Source organism: Falco rusticolus, chromosome 7 (assembly GCF_015220075.1).
Source record: "Falco rusticolus isolate bFalRus1 chromosome 7, bFalRus1.pri, whole genome shotgun sequence".
NCBI lineage: Eukaryota > Metazoa > Chordata > Aves > Falconiformes > Falconidae > Falco > Falco rusticolus.
The window spans coordinates 42,517,951-42,537,686 of NC_051193.1; the positions used below are offsets into that span (position 1 = coordinate 42,517,951).

The 19,736-nt window shown below is 41.8% G+C and overlaps 1 protein-coding gene across 5 annotated transcripts in view; it reads left to right on the forward strand.

Moving 5' to 3' along the window:
* The window catches only part of FBLN5 (fibulin 5), a 60,822-nt gene extending 41,576 nt beyond the window's left edge, over positions 1-19,246 (forward strand). For all 5 annotated transcript variants that reach the window (XM_037393774.1, XM_037393772.1, XM_037393777.1 and 2 more), the window contains 7 exons: positions 378-500; positions 3,214-3,330; positions 4,286-4,405; positions 7,209-7,331; positions 7,873-7,999; positions 10,876-11,071; positions 13,081-19,246. In XM_037393774.1, coding sequence (XP_037249671.1) covers positions 378-500; positions 3,214-3,330; positions 4,286-4,405; positions 7,209-7,331; positions 7,873-7,999; positions 10,876-11,071; positions 13,081-13,242 — 968 coding nt within the window. In that variant the 3' untranslated portion in view covers positions 13,243-19,246. The remainder of the gene's footprint in view (positions 1-377; positions 501-3,213; positions 3,331-4,285; positions 4,406-7,208; positions 7,332-7,872; positions 8,000-10,875; positions 11,072-13,080) is intronic.
* Positions 19,247-19,736: the final 490 nt, after the last annotated feature.

Sequence of the window (19,736 nt, forward strand, 5' to 3'; positions counted from 1 at the left end):
CTATATAGCCCTTTCAGCAGCCTTTCCCTAGGGCTGAACACTGCCCTGTGGCATGGAAATCCCAGTTCAGTGACAAAGCAAAATGTAGAAGTAACCAAAAGCTTGAGGTAATGTGATCTCTTTCTTGAGGAGCTCTGAGAAACACTAGGTCATCCGCAAAAGGGAGAGGTATGATGAGAACCCTCAGTTCTCACTGCCCTCAGATGTTTATTATTATGAATTTCATTTCAGGTTATGGTCATTCTCTCTAGTCCACTGCACTTCAGTTCCTCACACGGAGCGAGTGTACACATTGTGAGTGCAAGTCCCTGTACAGTGTGAACAATCTTTTGTCGTTGCCATTTCTAATGCTTTCTTGCTATATTTCTGTGTTGCAGATGTGGATGAATGCGCTTCAGATTCTCACCAGTGTAACCCCACCCAGATCTGCATAAATACGGAGGGGGGGTATACCTGTTCCTGCACTGAAGGCTACTGGCTGTTAGAAGGCCAGTGTTTAGGTAAAAACCTCGTGCAATATGGTATTGTAGCATCTGTGTTTGTGTACCTGTAAACAGTTGAAATTATGTCACTGACCATCTTTGTCAAGGACACGGTTAAACCTTCAGCCATGTGGAAACCGCCTTTCATCTTTGTTAAGTGCCAATGGTATGCTTGGCAGAGAGACTCCCTTGAACAAAAATGTAGATGTAAATGCCACATGACTAGCGTCCATGTAACACATGGTATTTTCATGTTCCCATTCTGAAGGATTCCCTTTCATATACGAGTGATCATAAGGATGTATACAAAAAGATTTATTCCCACACAGACCTGTCCTTTCCACACTATGACAATGGGGACCTGAAGGGACCAGAACTTGATACCAAGAAAGAGGCCAGTAAGTCCCTAGATTCAACCAACCCTTTTGCTTGAGGGTGAGAAAAAAATTACCTCTGAACTGGGTGCTGTTTCAGTAGCTTCCAAGCAGTTTTATTTCAGTTTTACTATTTTCCTTGCAGCAATGTCCTATTCATCCTTTCGGCTCAGCCCAGTTGAAAAAAGCATCCCTCAACAAACAGCACAGGAAAACCTTCCAGCTCTCCTCTCCTCCAGCCCATTCCCCTCAGTTGAATTGCCCATGGGATGATGAAGTAGATGTTAATTTTAGATACACAGATAGGACTTAGGAGATAGGATACAACTTTTTGTTTAAAGTTTTCTCATTATTATTTTTTTCCCCTCGGCTCAGTCTGTTTGCCTGCCAGCTCTGCAGAGCTGGACTGTTCTGACACAACACCTCGGCTGGAAGGAGAATGGGCTTTCCCTGCCCATTCATCCCTGGAGCTTCTTCAGTTATTTTCCAGCTTTCTCCTCCCAGATACCAATTCCAGTGAAGGACTGACTCATGGCTGCTTTCCTAACTACTGTGAACAGCTGCTGTGCAACTCACCTGGCAGGGACAGAGCTGAGCCTCATCCAAGCTGGGGTCTATGCAGCCATAGCTGCTTTGGGGAGTCACTGTCTTGTTGTTCCCCTGGGATATAGTCTCCAAGCCCCTTGCTCCTTAATCACTGATAATTCCTCTTCTCTGGGAAAAAATAGATTGTGCTGCGGGTTGGACAGGAGTACTTGACAGGATGGAGATGAGGGAGGGCGGGAAGGGGATTCTGCTCTGAATCACCTGTTTTGTTACCCATTTACTTCTCCCAGTTACAGCCCGAACGAAAGGGTTGTGTGCAGCATTCAGGATTTGGACATGGATCTGAAGTACTTTACTGCTTGATGGATATACCAGAGAACCGAAATGGTTGCATTGCTGAATTGATTTGAGTATCTGCTTATGCTATTTAAAATAGGCAATAACATCCCAGTGTGGCCCACTTTAAGTAATCATGGGGTGGATTGTTACAAGGCAATGCAAAGAGCTAAAAGCAAATTATATTGGGAGTTGCTATATTTTTCCCGAAGTGTCAAAAAAGTCTCAATTTTCCATACTTTCTGCTGGCCTTGGAGAAGTGATTTTTGCTGGCATAAAGCAGTAAAAGACCATTTACTGTAATCAGTGGGTTGGGTTGGGTTTTAGAGACAGGCTTTTTTGGTGCACTGTTAGTAAACCACACTTGCAAAAAGCTACACTTCTATCATCTGTTGCAATTATCCCACTAAAGTTTATACAGGAGGAGCCAGTAGAGCAGTATCCACACGACCCACCCACAAGAAGCAGCCCTGCAAAAGCCACAGCATGTATTTTAAAGTAATGTATTGTTTCAGTGAAATGAGGTATTCATTTACTTAAAACCTATGTCATTTTTGCAGGATTTGGGCCAAGCCTACTGCTGGTGTACATACCATAGCTGGCCCTGGCCTTTAGGTTATCTTGCTATCTGACTGGAAATAACGCACTTGGTTTTCTACTGCACAAACTTAACTTCAAAGCTTTGAGAGTAGCCATTTTAAAAATCTCCATAAATCAAAAGCCAGTTGATACCAAAGGAAATGTAAAGCCTCAGAAATTCTCCAACTCTTTCATTCCAGTTCTTAGTCCAGGGGCAAAATTCTAGCACTTACCATCATATGTATCTTAGAGCATTTTCTTTGTAACAGTCAGTTGCATGTATTGCTAATGCTGCAATTCAGCCCAAACCATTATTTTGGCATTACATTTATTGTTTGCATATTTTAGAGTATAACTTGTCCGTCAAAAATTGATCTAAAAAGTCAATGTAACTATTCAGAAAAAAGTCTTTAAAGAATATCCTCTCTAAAAGATGTATTTAGTAGCAAATACTTAATGCTTTTCTAGTGAGTAGCTTTGGTATATGTGGAGGCAAAAAAGGTTTCTATCTTGATTCTGACAAAACTTTGCCACAACATTGGCTGTGCTTGTGCTGACAGACTGTGCCAGGTGTCAGGTGTGCTTCAAGGTAGCTGCTTAAAGGGACTGACTCTGGGCTTCCTGACGACGTCACATTACACCGAAAATTACAGCAATGACAGTCAGTTCATAGGAGGTACTGATAGATGTCAGTTGTGGATAAAAATGCATTACTACATTCTTCATGGTAAAGGTGTATTTTATCTATAACTCTGGGCCTGAATGCCTGAAAGTTTGGCTGTTATATCCATAACCACTATGCTGTGTTATTGGTACCATTTACTTAGTGTGTTTGCTGCTTTGCATCGTCATGTGAAAATGCAGACCACTCTACTTTTCATCTTTCCCATCTATAGATATAGATGAATGTCGCTACGGCTACTGCCAGCAGCTGTGTGCCAATGTGCCTGGTTCCTACTCCTGTACGTGCAACCCAGGCTTTACCCTTAATGATGATGGAAGATCATGCCAAGGTACTGTGTGCGGTAAACCACGACTGAAATCTTTGGTCCCAACCCAGCAACACCCTTAAAACTTGCTTAGTTTTTAGAATACAAGTAACCTTCTCAACATTGCTTTTGAAAATGTTCATATCTGGTTTGTCAACCTGAGATATTTTTGTAGTTTCACAGTATCTCAGAGGGGTACGGGTGCAACATCACCGATGTATCAGAAGAAATATGCACACAGGCCCAAGACCCCTAAAATACAGAGTTGCTCAATTCACTGAAATAACCAAGAGTTTAGGCACTGAATTTACTTTCAAAATCTGAGGCTGCGTGACCCACCTGAGACCGGAAAACTCTGTCAGATCAGTAAATTAGATCTGACTGTCCCAAATTCCAGACTAGAATCCTGAGCATTAGACCACCTTTTGCTGTGATGCGCTACTTCAATCGGAGCCAGCACAACCTCTTGTAAAGCCTCTCCTTAGCTAAACAGGGAGCATCTTTACACATGCTGAAGGAAAGTCAGTGCTAATGATGGCCAGAAGCTGCTATTGTCCTAAAAGGAAAAAAAATTAAAATTGGTTTTGTCTTAGCCCTAGGTAACCATGAGGACCATTCCTCATTGCATTATCGTCCTCAAGAAAACCCTGCTGCATTTTGTCTCAGGTCTGTTCAATGGTTTTTAAATTGCAGGATAAAGACAGAAGCATTTGTAATAAATATTTCATCCCCATCTTCTGTGTTATTTTTTTGATTGAAGACATTCCCAAAATGCTTTGTTTCCACACATGTTGTGTTTCCAACATGCTATTTCCAGGCACCAGCCTGAATCCCAATAAACGATACTGACTTGGTTATATGTTTTCAGAACAATTCATTCTGACTGTACAGCTAATCTCTTTGAATTGCTTTACTGTAGTGAATTGAAAATAGGGTTTGGGGAGAAGCCACTGATGCATTGGTTCTTGGTTTCCCATAGATGTGAACGAATGTACAAGCGAAAACCCTTGCACTCAGACCTGCGTCAATACCTACGGCTCTTTTCTCTGCCGCTGTGAACCTGGCTATGAACTGGAAGCTGATGGAGTTAACTGCAGTGGTAACTGTCTTTAATTATTTATTGTTTCAGTTTCTTTAATTCTATTAAGTTTTCTTTTTCCAATGTATTGTTTTGTACATGCTTTTTAAAAAGTTTTTTGCCTTGGTACATGGTTAGCAGCAGGATAGCAACTCATATGACCTTCCAGTTAAAGCACATAGCAAATAACCAGAAAAGCACAATGGAGGAGGGCTGCCATCTTTAAAAATGGTTTTAAAGAAATAAGCTAATTATTACAAAGCTCCAAGATAACAGCAAAACGTTAGAAAATGCTTTGTAATGCTGAACAGGAAGCTTTATTAGAGCAAGTAAAGTAGGGATAGTCCTAGAACATTCTTCCACGATTAAAGAAATACTTTGTCTGTTGAATGCATATATTCCTCTTGCTCTTATTACTGCACACTTCTGCCTGAAACCTTCCTCAGTTTCCCCTGTATGGCTCTGGCTACACTTCAGAAACAGTATGGTTTCTTAGTACAGATACTGCTAATCTGTTCAGCACATAGCAGAAGAAACTGTGCTTATGTCACTATACTTTTTCCTCTCTTGTTTTTGTTTTTATTTTATTGCTTTATTTTAATTGAAGGCAAAACTTATTTCTGTGCTTAATGTTCCCACAGCCTGATAAAATTAGAGAATCCAGCCAATATTTCTTGGAAGGAAAAATGCACTGGAAAATACTTGTTTTTTAATTTACAGTAAACAGATGTAATATGCTGTTTCTGAGGGGGAAGATGTTATATGCAGTATGTGTATAGATTAGTGTTTCCAAAGCTGTTTTTCCCTGCAAAGCTCCTTGTTATAAGGGAAGGAACAAAGACTCAAATCTCTAAAGGGTCTTTCACTTTTAACATTTTGAGCTGCAACACCTGCCTTAAGTTTTCTGCTTTCTGATGGAGTTTCTGCTTCTAAGTTAGACTCCTGCACCCTTCTATGCGCTCCTGAGCTAGCTTGAGGCCCGAACCAGTTAAGTTCAATGCAATGCCATATAAACATTGCCAGGACAAAATGGTGATAGAAGAGGTGGTACTTGAGCCTTATTCATGTCTGAGAGTTAAGCCAGCAAAAGGGACTTTCCACCACCCAGTTTTAGAGCAGAAAACCTTTTCTTGAGAATTCTGTGCAAGAAAATGCTTGTCAAAGCTGATCAGATTTCTCTGGATGAGCTTCTTTCACTTCACAAGTGATCGCTGGACATCACTGAGGCTTGCAAGGGGGGAATGGCTGCTTAGGAGGACACTCCTATGAGACACCCAGGACTCAGATGTACTTCAACAGCCCATGGTCTAGCAGCCGGCTTACCTTGAAGATGGGAGGCATCCCTATCCCAATTCAAGGAGAGAGGCAGAGATTTCAACCTGCCTTTCCCAACATAGGCATTATTTTTTAATCACAGAGATCTTGCATATGCATTAGGTGTGCTGTGAAATACCTACCATTTGGTCCTCTGCAGGTAGTCAGCAGAATGCCAGAAGTGTTCAGGAACAGCAAAGGTGTGTGTGTCCTGTGTGGGGTGAGCAGCAGAAATGTAGGACCCTCCGGGCTTTAAGTCCCTCCAGCACCTGACAGCAGCTGAGCACAGGTTATATGAATCTGATGTGCTGGAGGTCTGGGCTAGGACACCTAGAGGGTGTGGGTGATATCTCAGTCCCTTTATGGAGTCAGGCCCCAGTCCGTGTTTTACCAGGAAGGTGTTTTTTTCAGCGAACTTGCTAGGGGAAGTCACACAGTAACAGGACTGTGTAGGTGTAGGGTTCCTTTCATCTCCTTTTTGATAATGTGGTTGCAGCCATAAAGCCACTTGGACATATTTGGACTTCAAATACTTTCCAATCCATCTGCACAAAACATCAGAAGTAGATAAATGGACTAAGCCCAATTTAGAAGAAAGGGAAATTCAGTCTGAAGAGTAAAAGTGATTTGCCTGGGAGAGTCAACATGTCAGAGCTGGGAATAAGAACTTGGGAGTTCCTGGCTGGGGCTCTGGCCTTTGTTTCTTTCTTCCCCAGAACAGGGGAAATAAGGAAATGATTAACTGCAGCCTCCCTCAGTCTAGCGCCTTTGCATGTGTTTTCCCCTCAGTCAGCGATGCCTCCTTGTGCAGCTCTGAAGTTCGTCTTTCTCGCTCGAGCACAGATCTGCAGAATACAATGACTGTTCAATTCATGAGTGCAAGGGGAAAAGAGCACAGTTTCTGTTTTCAATCAGAGATTTGACAGACTGCTTAGCTTCCTGGGTATCTGGGAGATGGCTGGGCCTTCCAGTAGGTCTGACACAAGCTGGGATGAGCTCTGTAGTCTTGCTGGAATGCCTTGGAAGTAACTGGTTAGAGGCTAAGAAACATAAAATAGCCAGGGCTGGCTGCAGGAGTTCTGCTGGGACTCATGTGGCCCTGGGAACGGGAAGTTTGCTCTCCAGAAAAAAAGAAAAAAAAGGAACGAACACCACCCTGGCAAGTCTCTCCTTTCAAATTACAGTTGCAGCTTTGTTGTTGGAGTAGCTCTATCTCTGATGTAAAACAGAACTGAAAACAGCCAACTAGTGACAGGTATTCAAAAAGAAAAATAAATAAATAAAAGTCACACGTTGTGTTCAGCAGCAGCTTTGGTTTCCCTAGGAGAAAAATGTTTAACCAACAGCTTGTTGTATAGCATTTTGCCAGGTTTCTGCAGAGCTCTAGGGAGCTGGGGGGTGTCAGCCTCCAGCTGGGGTGATGGGCACATAGCCTGGATGGCCACCTGCCTGTGGGACTGCTCTTTTGACTGTAAAGCCAAAGACACTAAACTTTGTTTTACCACTGCAGACATGGACGAATGCAGCTTCTCAGAGTTCCTCTGCCAGCACGAATGTGTGAATGCACCTGGTTCTTACTACTGTATCTGTCCTTCAGGCTATAACTTGCTTGACGATAGCAGAAGCTGCCAAGGTAAGAACATTCTTGCACTGATTAAAACCTGAGGGGACCAGAAAATAGGTCCTGTGTCTGGAAAGAGGTTTTCAGTTGAGATGCTTGGTGTTGGCATTGCACAGTGAAATACTCATAGGGGCCAATTATGGAATTCTGGTAAGAATGTCATCACGTGAATAATCCCACTGAGGTGAATTGGTATGTTGATATGAAAATAAGACTTTACTCACTAGGAAACACTACACAGGAAAGCCCTCAGATGCTCTCCTCTCTGCTGCACATCTCTTCAGTTTTCCCATTCTCTAAGGTCAGAGAGCTTGAGCAGCCAATGTCTTTTCTATTTTTGCAGCACTTAGCAGATGGGAGCACTCCAATAAGCAGAAATTAACAGAGTAAAAATTGATCTTAAAAGAGGGACCAGTTATCAAAAAGCCACTTCTCATGGTGCAAGACTGTTATGAATTTTGGGGCAATTCCTTAAGATGGAAACCAGTTTGCAAGGGTGATACCTTACACATATTTCCCTGCTTTAGCCTTTCTCTTGTTTCTTGTGTTTTAGATATCAACGAATGTGAAACCAGAAACTTCACCTGCACTTCACAGCAAACGTGTTTCAATATCCCAGGAGAATACAAATGTTTAGACCCAGTAAGATGCGAGGATCCTTATATCCAGATTAATGAGAAGTAAGTAACCTACCCAGGGCCATAAAAGTGAATTGTATCTGTGTGAAGTGTATCTAGAGTGAACCAAATACGCTGCATTTTTACGATGCAGCCGTGGACTGTGTCTAGAGAGCTATACATACATGCTGTTGCTACATTTATCATTGGTAAGCTTTATGAAATAATAAATTGCAATTCCTTACCAGGTCATCAGGTGGGATGTGATATAATGTGGTACGATATGATGATATGATACTCAGATGTGTGGGAAGTTAGACTGGAAAAACACTTTTATCAGTGAGTAAAGAAAACAGCAAAGTTTGTAATGTAATAAGAGACATTTACTTACATTACTAACTGAGTTTCACGTATGCTCAAATGCAGCCTGTTTATTAGTATAAGTATTTCCTGTAAATATTAATTAGCTTATGTCTGGGAAGTACTTTAAAATATTAGATGACAGTTATAGCAGGATACAAGTAGTTTCCTACTGCTTAAAGGTTAAAAGAGCTGAAAAATCCACAGACTGATTTGCCTTGTCCAGAAAGTGGATATGTCTGGATAGGGCTGTTGGCACTGTTACTGTCTAAATTTGGAATTACGTGAGAAAGCAAAAAAAAATAAATCCCACATTTGTAAAAATTGCCTGATTCTTTTACATTTTTGTAGGTATTTGCCTAGGGCTCAAGATATTTCATCTCCAGACAGATCTATATATATTGCAGCCCAATGGTATTTCATTCATAGTGTTTGCACTAAACCCAATTACTTGGGATTGCTTGGTAGCCTAATGTATTTTATAGAAAGGCAAGAGATGAAGAATCAGCTTCTTTCCATTATAATTTATTCATATCTTTACAATCCTTTTGGAATTAGGGCAGCTGAGGAGTGAACACATTCTGTTCTTCCAGTTCTGGGTTTACCTACCTTCAGAGGTAGCAGTCTTAAACTGGAATTTGAATATCTGAAGCCTCTGCATGTAAATTCCCCAGAGCCCAACTACAGAGTCCTTGCAGATCAGCTTGTGCCAGAACTCTTGATCTCTGTGTTTGGTGGCTTTGGCTTTGGCAGTCTAGATGTGACTGCATTCAATTTGTGGCATATGTCTAGAAGTGGTCAATATAAAAGCCAAGTGAATTCCTTGCAATTGTGTTTTCTGTGGAAGGAATTGGGTGTTTGCAATGCCAGGAGCCTTTTTATGGGGGGCATGCCAGATGAACTGTCTGAAATTGGTGTCAGTAGTGGAGATTATAGAAAAAACTGGCAAAAAGACCCAAGTCTTTTCCAGTAAATGCCCCAACATGGCTTTTCTAAAGGGACATCCTGCCTCACAACTTTATTAGAGTTCTCCGAAGAAATGAGCAGCATGTGGCTAGGGCACATGGGCTGAAGCGGTCTGTTTGGGTATTCAAAGGCTTCTGAAAAGAACCTCAAATAAGGTTATTATGGAAATTAAGCAGCCTTAAGTAAGAGAGAAGTCCCTGGTACAGAGGAATAAAAGGTTGAAAGATAAAAAAGAAATATAGTATTGAATTGTCAGCTTTCACAGTGAAGGTCTGCAGAGGTATGAGCTGGACCTACTTTGTCCAATGTATTTGTAAGCAATGTGGGAAAAAGGAAAAAACATGAGATGGACAAAGTCTGCAACAGTGTCTGAAGACAGTAGAGAAAAGGGTGGGTAGAAAAGAATGGCAGAAGGAGCTTCAATGAGTGTGCAATAAAAATGACAGGTGAAACTCAGTGTAGTGAAATGTAAGGTAAAAAGACAATCCCAAAATCACAATTAAATAAAGAGCACTGATCTGATCATAATCCGTCCAAACTGAGATTTGAGGGTTGTTACGGATAGTTCCATGATCTGCAGTACTCACTAGGGCTCAGAAAAGCAATCTGAATTTGAGGTGTTAATAGGTAGAGAATATCATTAGAGCACACACCATATCTTCAGTGCTGTGCAGCTCCTTCACCTCCTCTCAAAAGACATATAACTGGACAAAGGTTCAAAAAGAGCAATGAGGATGGTCAAAACTATGGAACAGCTGTCTTGTGAAAAACAATTAAGTTAGGACTCTTCAGCCATTAACAGGGTCAAATATGAAACCCTGAGCTGCAGAGGTTGACTGGCCTCTCTCCTTTCATTGGAATGCTGGGAGCATCAAAGTCAGCAAGGGGCAGTGCAGAGAGAGGTGAAGGGGGCTGCAGAACTCCCGGCTGCAGGGGACTGTGGATGCCAAACATTCATGTAGGTGTAAGGGGAAGCTGGACATGGATAAGAAATGCATTAAGGCATTTGTGTGATGAATACACAGAAGACATCTTTGTTTCAAGAGTTTCCCGAGTCATACCACTGGGGGCTGTTGATGGAAGTTTCATCCACTGGGCTTGCTATCCTGCTCTTCCTTAGGGTTCTGCATCTGATGCTAGAGCTTTGGTTTGGTCCGGGATGTCTCAGTGTATGTTTTCATGTAGTATATAAAAGGCTGTTAAACAAAGAATACAACATTTATGTGCATCAGCAGTGAAATTTAACATTAATTTGGGGACAGTTCAGTCTAAATTGCTACCAGAACAAACATGTACTGGTTATTCTACACCTGCAGAGCTGCTTTAAAGGAAGTACAGGTTTTCAAGGGATCTAAGGAGACAAAGGATGCCAAGACATTTTGGCTTAGAAGACAAGAAAAAGAAGGCAGGGATATAGGTAGGCCAGAATATCAATATAGAGAATACTAAAAGGGAGAAAATTCATTAAAAGTTTCATTACAAGTTTTATTGAGTCTTTTAGCTAGTAGACAACATTGTTTGTTTGTTTATTTATGCAGCTGTATTTGCATATAAAGAATCAGATATTACAGCAATTTGTAACCCCTGATGACAATCCTATCTCTGACAATTAGCCGCTGCATGTGTCCAGCTGAAAATGCCGGTTGCAGAGATCAGCCATTCACCATCTTGTACAGAGTGATGGATATGGTGTCCGGGCGGTCTGTGCCCTCTGACATATTTCAGATGCAAGCAACAACTCGCTACCCTGGAGCGTACTACATCTTCCAAATCAAATCAGGGAATGAGGGCAGGGAATTCTACATGCGGGTAAGTCTGGTGCTCACTGAGAGAAAACACAGAGTATCTTCTCATTAGCTGAATATTCTTCTGGTAGCAGAACTCAGGTTTTTATTAATATCATTTAAACCTTCAGTATAAGGCATTTTGACATGTAGACATGCAGAGCAGTGTGCTGATCTGCAGGGGCTGCTGGCTTTTTCAGGAAGGTAACCTACCCAAAGCAAACAAGCTTGTTTTATGACACTTAAGGTTCAGGCAAGTCCAGGGCTGTTCCCATGTCTAAGAATAGCCCAGGTCTCCCACACTTTTTTTATTTGATGGGCAATCAGTAATTGTCACTAAAAGAGTCAACGTTTCTTGTTTGTTTTATTAAGGCCTTCCCTGGAAATTGAAAAACCTGAAAACCAAAAAAATTAGTAAAAACCCCCAACCCTTTATCCCAAGAAATTACTTTCTGGGTTCTTTGTTTTCATTTATTATGTATTTTTTTCACTGAGAACACACATTTTATGCAGACGCTGTTAGAGGAAACACAACTACTGTTTTTTTAATCTGAATTTTCCTCAGAAGACATCTCTGTTCCCCAATCTTTGCTGCATCTCTGACATGCAGGGGTAATGGGAAGTCTCTGCACAGAATGAGGCACAGCTACCAGGGATGGTGACATTCACAAGGCTGATTTTTAGGCCTAGGCAAAACCTGACTTTGATATTCGCACTGAGTTATGTTCAGCGGCTATTGACGGTTCCCATACCTCACAGAAACTGGTAGTGTGATAGACTCCAGTACACATTTCTCACAAAAGCCTCAGATTCTCACTGTAAAAAAAGGAAAATGTTTCAAAATCCTGAAGTGAGAAGTGGTCCCAGAATGATCATTTACATCTCACAAGAGCTTTCCTGTTGCAAAGTCATTACTGATCCCACTGACCTTTCCTTATCATCTGGATCAATACACCAGATGCTAAGGCTCCAGCAACCAGCATTGCTCAAATCTGCTAGTTTTGTTTTATTTATTTATCACACACCCATTCATTTGTCACCTAAAATGACCTAAAATGCTTGCACAAGCTGTCCGTTCCCCTCTGCCAGCAGCAGCACCCATCCCACTGCAGGCTGGCAGCTAGCTGGTGGTGCCTACTCAGTACTTTGGGAAGAACGAGAGCAGCAGCAAGAAGGCAAGGCAAGGCAAGGCCAGGCAAGCAAGGGGCGGGCACTGGGGAGAAGCAGGATCCCAGGATGCAGCTCCCCGGGGGCTGAGGCACTAGGGCCTAGGGCCCAGCCAGGGCAGCCCGCCCAGCTCCTCCTTCCAGCTTGGTCAGGCTTCTCTGATCGGAGATAACACAAATGCTTGGTTTCGTGGTAAAACACGTCCTGGTTTGTGTACGTAAGTTTCTGCTGGAAAACAAATTACGCTTGTTTTTAACGTCAGAAGCTCTGATTTTTAAATTCTCATAATCTACTGTTCTGGCCAGATACTTCAAAGGTCTGCTTCCACTTACTAAAACACAGATTTTCTGAAGTGCCTTTGCATATTCAAAGGTCTCTTCAGAGGTTAAGGTTCTGTGACGTTAACATATGCAATTAGACAACAAACCCTGATCCTGTTCACATAGGAACATCTGTTCTCCAGGCTCTGCTAACATAACCCCTTCTTGGTGTTCACTGCTTCAGAGTAAGTGTCCCTCATCAAACAAAATAAATCTCACACCAAAAAAAAAGTGTCACTACTTGTTTATACCCTAAATCCATGTTTTCATCTTTTTCCCTTTGGACAATAGCAAATTTCTATGTTCAATAGCTCTTTTTGTGTGCAGGGCTTGCAAAGGCTTTGCAAACTGTAGAAGGTGATAGTTCATACAAAACATGGAAATGGAGTCCAATGCTGAAATGAAGCTCTCTCTCCCCTGAATTGCAGTGGTTTGAAACAATGCAACAGTAAACAGTTACTTCAGCTGCTTGCAGACCATAGTGAGACAATAGTTTTCAAGAGCTGTTTTTTAAAATCTCACCTGCTTTCTCTTGCTTTGTGCACAGCAAACAGGACCCATCAGTGCTACTCTGGTAATGACCCGCCCCGTGAAGGGGCCCCGTACCATTCAGTTGGACTTGGAAATGATCACTGTTAACACCGTCATCAACTTCAGAGGAAGCTCTGTCATCCGGCTGAGGATATACGTGTCACAGTACTCCTTCTAAACCTTGAGTTTGTGTCCTGGAAACATTAAAATAAAAGAGGCAGTTCCTCCTCTGCAGAACTCTCTCCTCAGAAGCCAGTACGTATAGCAGCTCCAAACCAAATCAGTATTTCCACAGACCCGGTGACCTATGCCTGTCTGAGGAGGGAGGCCTCTTCATGCACAGCCCCTACCAGGATGCAGACATCTGAAGATACATTGTCAGCAGATCCCATATGATTCTTTCTGTGGTCATATATTTTAAGGACTCTTCTTTCCATTGTAAACGCTTCTAGGGTATGAGTCTATGTTTGAAAGACTGTGAACCTTTGTAGCCCCAAGGCTGCTTAGCAAAAAGCACCAAAGAAACTGAGGAAAAAGCTGGCTTTTGCAATCTTGCCTTTTTTTTTTTTTCTTTTTTTTTTTTCATTATAAATGGAAAGCAGACAAGCAAGCAGACACAGAAACAAAAAGCCAACTATTGAAACAAGGGATCTCAGAAGTGCTAATTTACATTCCCAGTTATCTCTGGAATTATCAGTCAGGCACTTTGCCTCAATTCACCCTGCATTTGTCTTAATTTCACCAGTTTTTTCTTTGATTCTATTTTATAGTTAAAATTCATTGTAAATTCATTCCAAAATACATGTTGTACTATGTAATCTTCTACTTTCTAGCAAAGTGTCACATGTTTGGGTTCCTTCCTGTATTAAATCTTTCTATATAACAGAGTTCATAGAAATCTATCACTGGATGGTATGTTTTACAATATTTAGGATGTTATGATTATTTACACCCAGGCTGTTTGACACAGGTCTCCACTGCCAGAATAGTGTCCAGGGACTTCAGAGCAGATAAGAACCAGAACTCTATTTTTCCCTGTTTTCCTGAGTGTGATAGTTGCAAACAGTTTGCAATGGTTATAAGGTAGTGATACTAACTCTGTAGTTAAGGCTACAATAAATCTCCTGTTCAAGGACCACTCAGCTCAGACCCGTCCGAATTCCTTAGAAAAAAATGAATCGTCCTGTTCACGTGCAGTCTCTCTCCTACATTCCTAACACTGGGGAAAATACGCCAAAAGGGACTTGGACCAGTCTTCTCATTCATGCCTCTGCCATAAAGCAGACCCCACTACACCAGTACCCAGACCTCAAACAATGGGATCCCACCGTTTCCACAGGCAATGTCTTCTCAGGTATAGCTACTGTAACCAACAGAAAGTTTCTCCTAAACTGAATCTCCACTGTTGTAGTTTAAATCCATTGCTTTTTAGCCTACTTCCAGTAGAAATAAAAGAACAGTTTATCTTCCCCTTTGCAGCAGTCTTTAACATGTCTGAAGACTGTTGTCATGTCTCCCCTCAGACTGTTCCTCTCTAGTCTAAACAAACCCAATTCTTTTGGTCTTTCCTCATACATCACATTTTCTGGACCTTTGATCATTCTTGTTGCTCTCATCTGGATTCTCTCCAATTGGTTCACATCTTTTTTAAAGTGCAGTGCCCAAAACTGTGAAAAATATGCCAGCTGAGGCCTCACAGTGCTAAGCTAAATCTATATATATGTTTAGGAGTTTGGGGAAAAAAAAAAAAAAAAAAGTATAGTTTGCAGGTATAATGCTTACCTTATTGAAGCCACTGGCAGTTTGGCCTTTTATTTCAGTAGGGATGAGGGTTCTTATGCCTTGTTCTTAAATTTCTCTGAAGCAAGCTCTTTTGCTTCTTCCCTCTGCTGTATTGGCTTATTTGCTCCCCAGCATCGCTAGGGCAGGAAAGATAAACTTTGCTTCACCTTTCTGAGGACTGGAAGTGCTTAATGCTACTTGGAAAAAGGAGTTTATGAAGATTGTAATGTGAGCAGGCTGGAGCAGAGTAGAGCGTTATGTGAGGTCCTCGTTAAAGTGGAGTATTAAATGGAAGAATACAGACTCAGAAAGTTATCACATCAGACTGCGTGACACAATCAGAAAATTGACTCTTGTTCCTAACAAGCTTTGTTAGTCTGGAGCTGGTTTTCCCTAGCTTTAGTAATGACTCTGCTCCTTTTACTTGTACTCAGCTTGAAGGAAGCCCTGATGCAATGGCTCATAGCAACGAAACACTTGAGTGTGCTTTAGCAGCTTCCATTTCTCAATGGTTTAAAGTTTCCTCTGTGCTGTTACAATGACCTGGGATCCTGTGGCTCAGAGCTCTGTACACAGGCTGTCCTTTATTGTAAAAACAAATAGGCTGGACCCTGGCTCTAGAGTTTAGTGGGCCAAGCTGAGGGCAGGAAGCCAGTGAGTTTTGTGAGTAGCCGACTTGGAGGAGATAAACGTAGCAGAAATGTGCAGAGAAATATCAGAAACAAGAATGTGTTTCCTGAGTGTATCATGGCTCATCATATAGCCCAGTCTTGGTGGGGAAAACAGAGATGACCAGGAAGGAGGAACGCTAGTTTGTTACAATGGGGCTAAAAGTGCTCATGTGTACCCGATGATGGAAGTGAAATGTGGGAAACAAGCAGGCTCTGGTGGCCCGGAGAGCAGATAAGGGGCAGGCAGGGTCTTGCATTAACGATGTTAAAACTCTAAATATGCAGAAAACTTTCCTATTGCTTAAAAGCCCCTTTTCCCCCACTTTGTGCCCCTACATTATGGCTTCTTCGTGCCCTATTGAGGAGTATTCTCTTTCTGCCGTCACATCACCTCCTGGAGAGGACGCACACCCTGTTAGGCATCAGACAGCTTCTCACTTCTGGGCTGTTCTCCCATGGCCCTCACATACCAACCTGATTTAACCCTAATTTAGAAACATCAAAACCCAGAGGAATTCCATAACAAAACACTTTGTTAAAAGACTAAAGCTTGAATGCTTGGTTTTAGCAGGGTCCAGCAAATACTCATAAAACAATATTAAATTTTCTATATAAACATTCTGTGCCTTAAAAAAAAAAGTGAAAAGTCTGGAAACAAAGGAATTCAGCCACTTCTCAACCGCCATAACATCTTTCATCACTCACTATCACTCCAGCCAACTCTAACTTTGCCAAAATATATGCCAATCTCAAAATAATAAATTACTAGCAGTTTATAACATCTAAACTCTCCATTTCCTAGTCAGGGTTCTGTTTCCAATAGACCATTGCAGGCTCGTATATTACAGCAATTCTCACCAAATAAAAAAAAGGACTATGCATGTCAGGTTTTTTACAGCATGAAAGTTAAAAATGAAAACTTGCAACTGCTGTACACATTCATGTTCTCCTTTGAGGCCAGGCCTCCCTAAAAGCAGACAGAATTACAGGTCTGCTCAGAAAATTATTCTTTATTCTAACCTACTGCAGAGGATTTTTTAACACAAAGAATTTTACCGTATGGTTAACAGACAACATTCTGGCCAGCACCAGATGAGGGTACTGACCCTGGTCTGGGTACGTGTGGCTTCCCTCCAGCTCTGCTCGAACATGCTCCTTGTTCAGGGTGGCAGAGCCGTTTCCTGGCCAAGCTGGGGATGGACAGCTCTTTGCCTCTCCTGCCTGTTGGCTGCCATGTCTGTTTAAACAAAGGTCCTCAGGAGAAAGACCACCTCGCACGGTGTGTTTGTACAGCACCTATTGCCAGTGCAGTAACTGGAATAAAAGTAAAGAAAAGCAGAAATGGCAGTAATCTTTGATACAGATCACAATGATTAGGAAGGAGAATCTATTCTGACAAATTAACAAAAGGATTCATGCTGATCGGGTTAGGTGCCAGAGGCAGAAGAATGGCAAGAGCTGTAGAGCTGAATGGGTCCAGTTGTCTAACTTATTTGACCTCAAGATAGTTTTAGGGGATTGACTTTTTTTGACACAGACGACAAAATGTTATTTCACCTAAGAGTTTGCTGGATCCCACAGAATCGCTTTTCAACTTGTGCTTCTCTCACATCAATAACTTTGTTGAGAAAACCTAAGTTTCTATGAGTACCTGGTCACCCACCATCAAGTGTCCAGGGCCATTCACAGAGAGCTTTCTCCTTTTCAAGTTGGAGGCCGGCACTCATATTTAGCTTTTTTTTGGCTCAGCTTTTAGAGCAGTCAACTTTCATTTTCTCATAAACATGGTATCAGCATCCACAGAACTTACACATTCATTTTCCTCTGTCTAGAGCAAGTCAAGCAATAGAATCATTACAGTTTGTATCGTCCAAGTTCTCCAGTCTGACTTATTCACGGGATATGCTACTGAACATCTTTCATAGCATGTAGCTGTATTGGAACCCAATGAAAATTTCATAGAACAAAGATGTTAAATTAAAAAAAATGAATCAAAGTATGCCCTAATGTTATTCAAGCCTGACAGGCACTATTGTTAAAATAAATCTCTATCCTGGATGGACAAAACCCTTAGCTGGTGTTAATTTGCATGACTCTGCTGCTTTTTAATGGGAAAGATAAAAAGCATCCTTAGGATCTTCCCTGTGTGTGTGTAAAGCCCTGTGCATGTATCTGCACATATGGAGAATTTACAGAAGCTAAAACTATCTGTGGTAGTGTGGGTCTGCATTTTTAAGTCAAATAGTTGTAAGATAACATGGCACAAGCAAATTCTGTTCACTCATATGACATATGTGAGGACAAGTGATTTACACCCATCACATTTTGTTGTTTTAAGTCTTTGAACCAAGTTGGAATAGCTCAACCCCAAAGCAGGTGCCGTGCCTGAAGACTGAGGCTGATGGTCATAACTAGACTTTTTGGGATTCCACAAAAAGCCTGCCCAGAATGGTGACCTGCGCTGAAGGGTAGTGTAGGATGTGTAACAGTCCAGAAGTATGGTGCAGGGATGTCTTCAATCCTGCAGCTGCTTCTTCTCTCACTTGTTTCAGTGCAGAGTGCATCTGATGTTTTTAAGTGCTCACATCAGAGATGGAAATCTTACCCATTCCAGGTCTTAACTCAAACTTCTAAGATCCCTCTAGTGGTTTCCATTGGCCAAACTGATCCCCTCACATAACTAATTTTGATGAAGTCACATGAGGTACAGTTTGGGTACAAGGCAGATAGATACGCTTTTACACCAGCAGGTGAATAATGATGCAGTGACCTTGATGTAAGAACTGAGGAATGTAGCTGGATAGCAAATGGATCTTTAGAAAACACTTCAGCAACCAAAAATTACCAAAATATTCAATCTCTTTCAATTCCCTCCTGTATCCCAGAAGTCACTCATTCTCCCTTTTGAGTTTGTCCTGGACAAGTGATCTCATTATGGTCATGCACCGCAAGTACATTCTAAGTGAGCTCCACTTCTCCTCTGGCACTACATAACATTTTTCACTTTGCTTTTCAAAGATCACTTGTAGGCTATGTGTCTCTTCTTTAGGCTCTGACTGACCTCAGCTGCTTTCCTCACAGCCAAGGCAGATCCATTATTTCCCTGCCAGGTTCCTCTGCAGGCTCCATCTGCACAAGCTCTCCATGTGTTTCACTGGAAATGCAGGCACTGCTGTTGACCCATCTGCTGCTTTTGTACCTTCCCCCCGACGCCCCCCCCCCCCCCACTGTTGGTGGGCAGCCTCACAGCAGAGTATTCGGTCTGAATTGCAGAAGGGATTGCCCAGGCTGCTGGCAGAGCCTGACTTCATGAAGAGGATTCTAAAAAAACCACTCCCACACACAGTTTTGAAGATGCTCTTTTAGGTCTTGATGAAACACTTTTCTCCTGAAATTGCATCTGTATCATGCTGGCTTGATAGTCTCAAGGCTTTTTAAGAAGCCTGATAAGGACATGCTTACACAATACATCCTTGGGCTCTTCACAACTTGCATGAAGTTTTCCCAGTTTCCCAACAGAGTATTTGGCTCAGTCACAGAGAGTGTGATGTGACCACCACTATGCTGAAGTCATGATCAATAACCACCTTACATCAGGTCTGGATTTAGCCCGGTTTTATGTTAAGTCTTGAATCTCAGTGTCAGTGGTATAAATGTAAACAGATATGTATTATTTTTACAGTAGAGCTGAAAGATTTTTTCCAGTAAATAAACAATAGTATGATTGCAGTACCTCTTTCTCTGTGGGCACTATCTTTGGGTTCTTTATGATTTCTTGAGATATCCTTTGACACTTCAAAATTTCCTCTGGTATTTCAAGCCATTCATTGATGTGTTTCCATGAATGATTCCTCACTCCTGTTCTCCAAAGGCCAACCCAGGCACTTGACTGTACCTACTGTTAAAACACCAAGCTACACCCCAGCCTTTGCAGAGTCACAGCTCATGCATCATTTGTAGAAATTGTTCCTCTCTGTAACCTATAAGGAATTATGTTGCCTTCCCTGAGCTTCTGCAGTGTTCAAAGTAATGCATGTGCATGTGGTTTTCAGGACCTTACTCTGGAGGTTGTTCATCAGCAACTTGCTGCAAATGTTCAGTAATCAACACGTGAAATCATAGCTACAAAGGTTAGTCTTGACAAAATCCTCAAAACATAGTGTTTCCTGGCTGCCTACACACAATGCAAACACAAGTCAAAAGTCCAGCACCAGAGTTC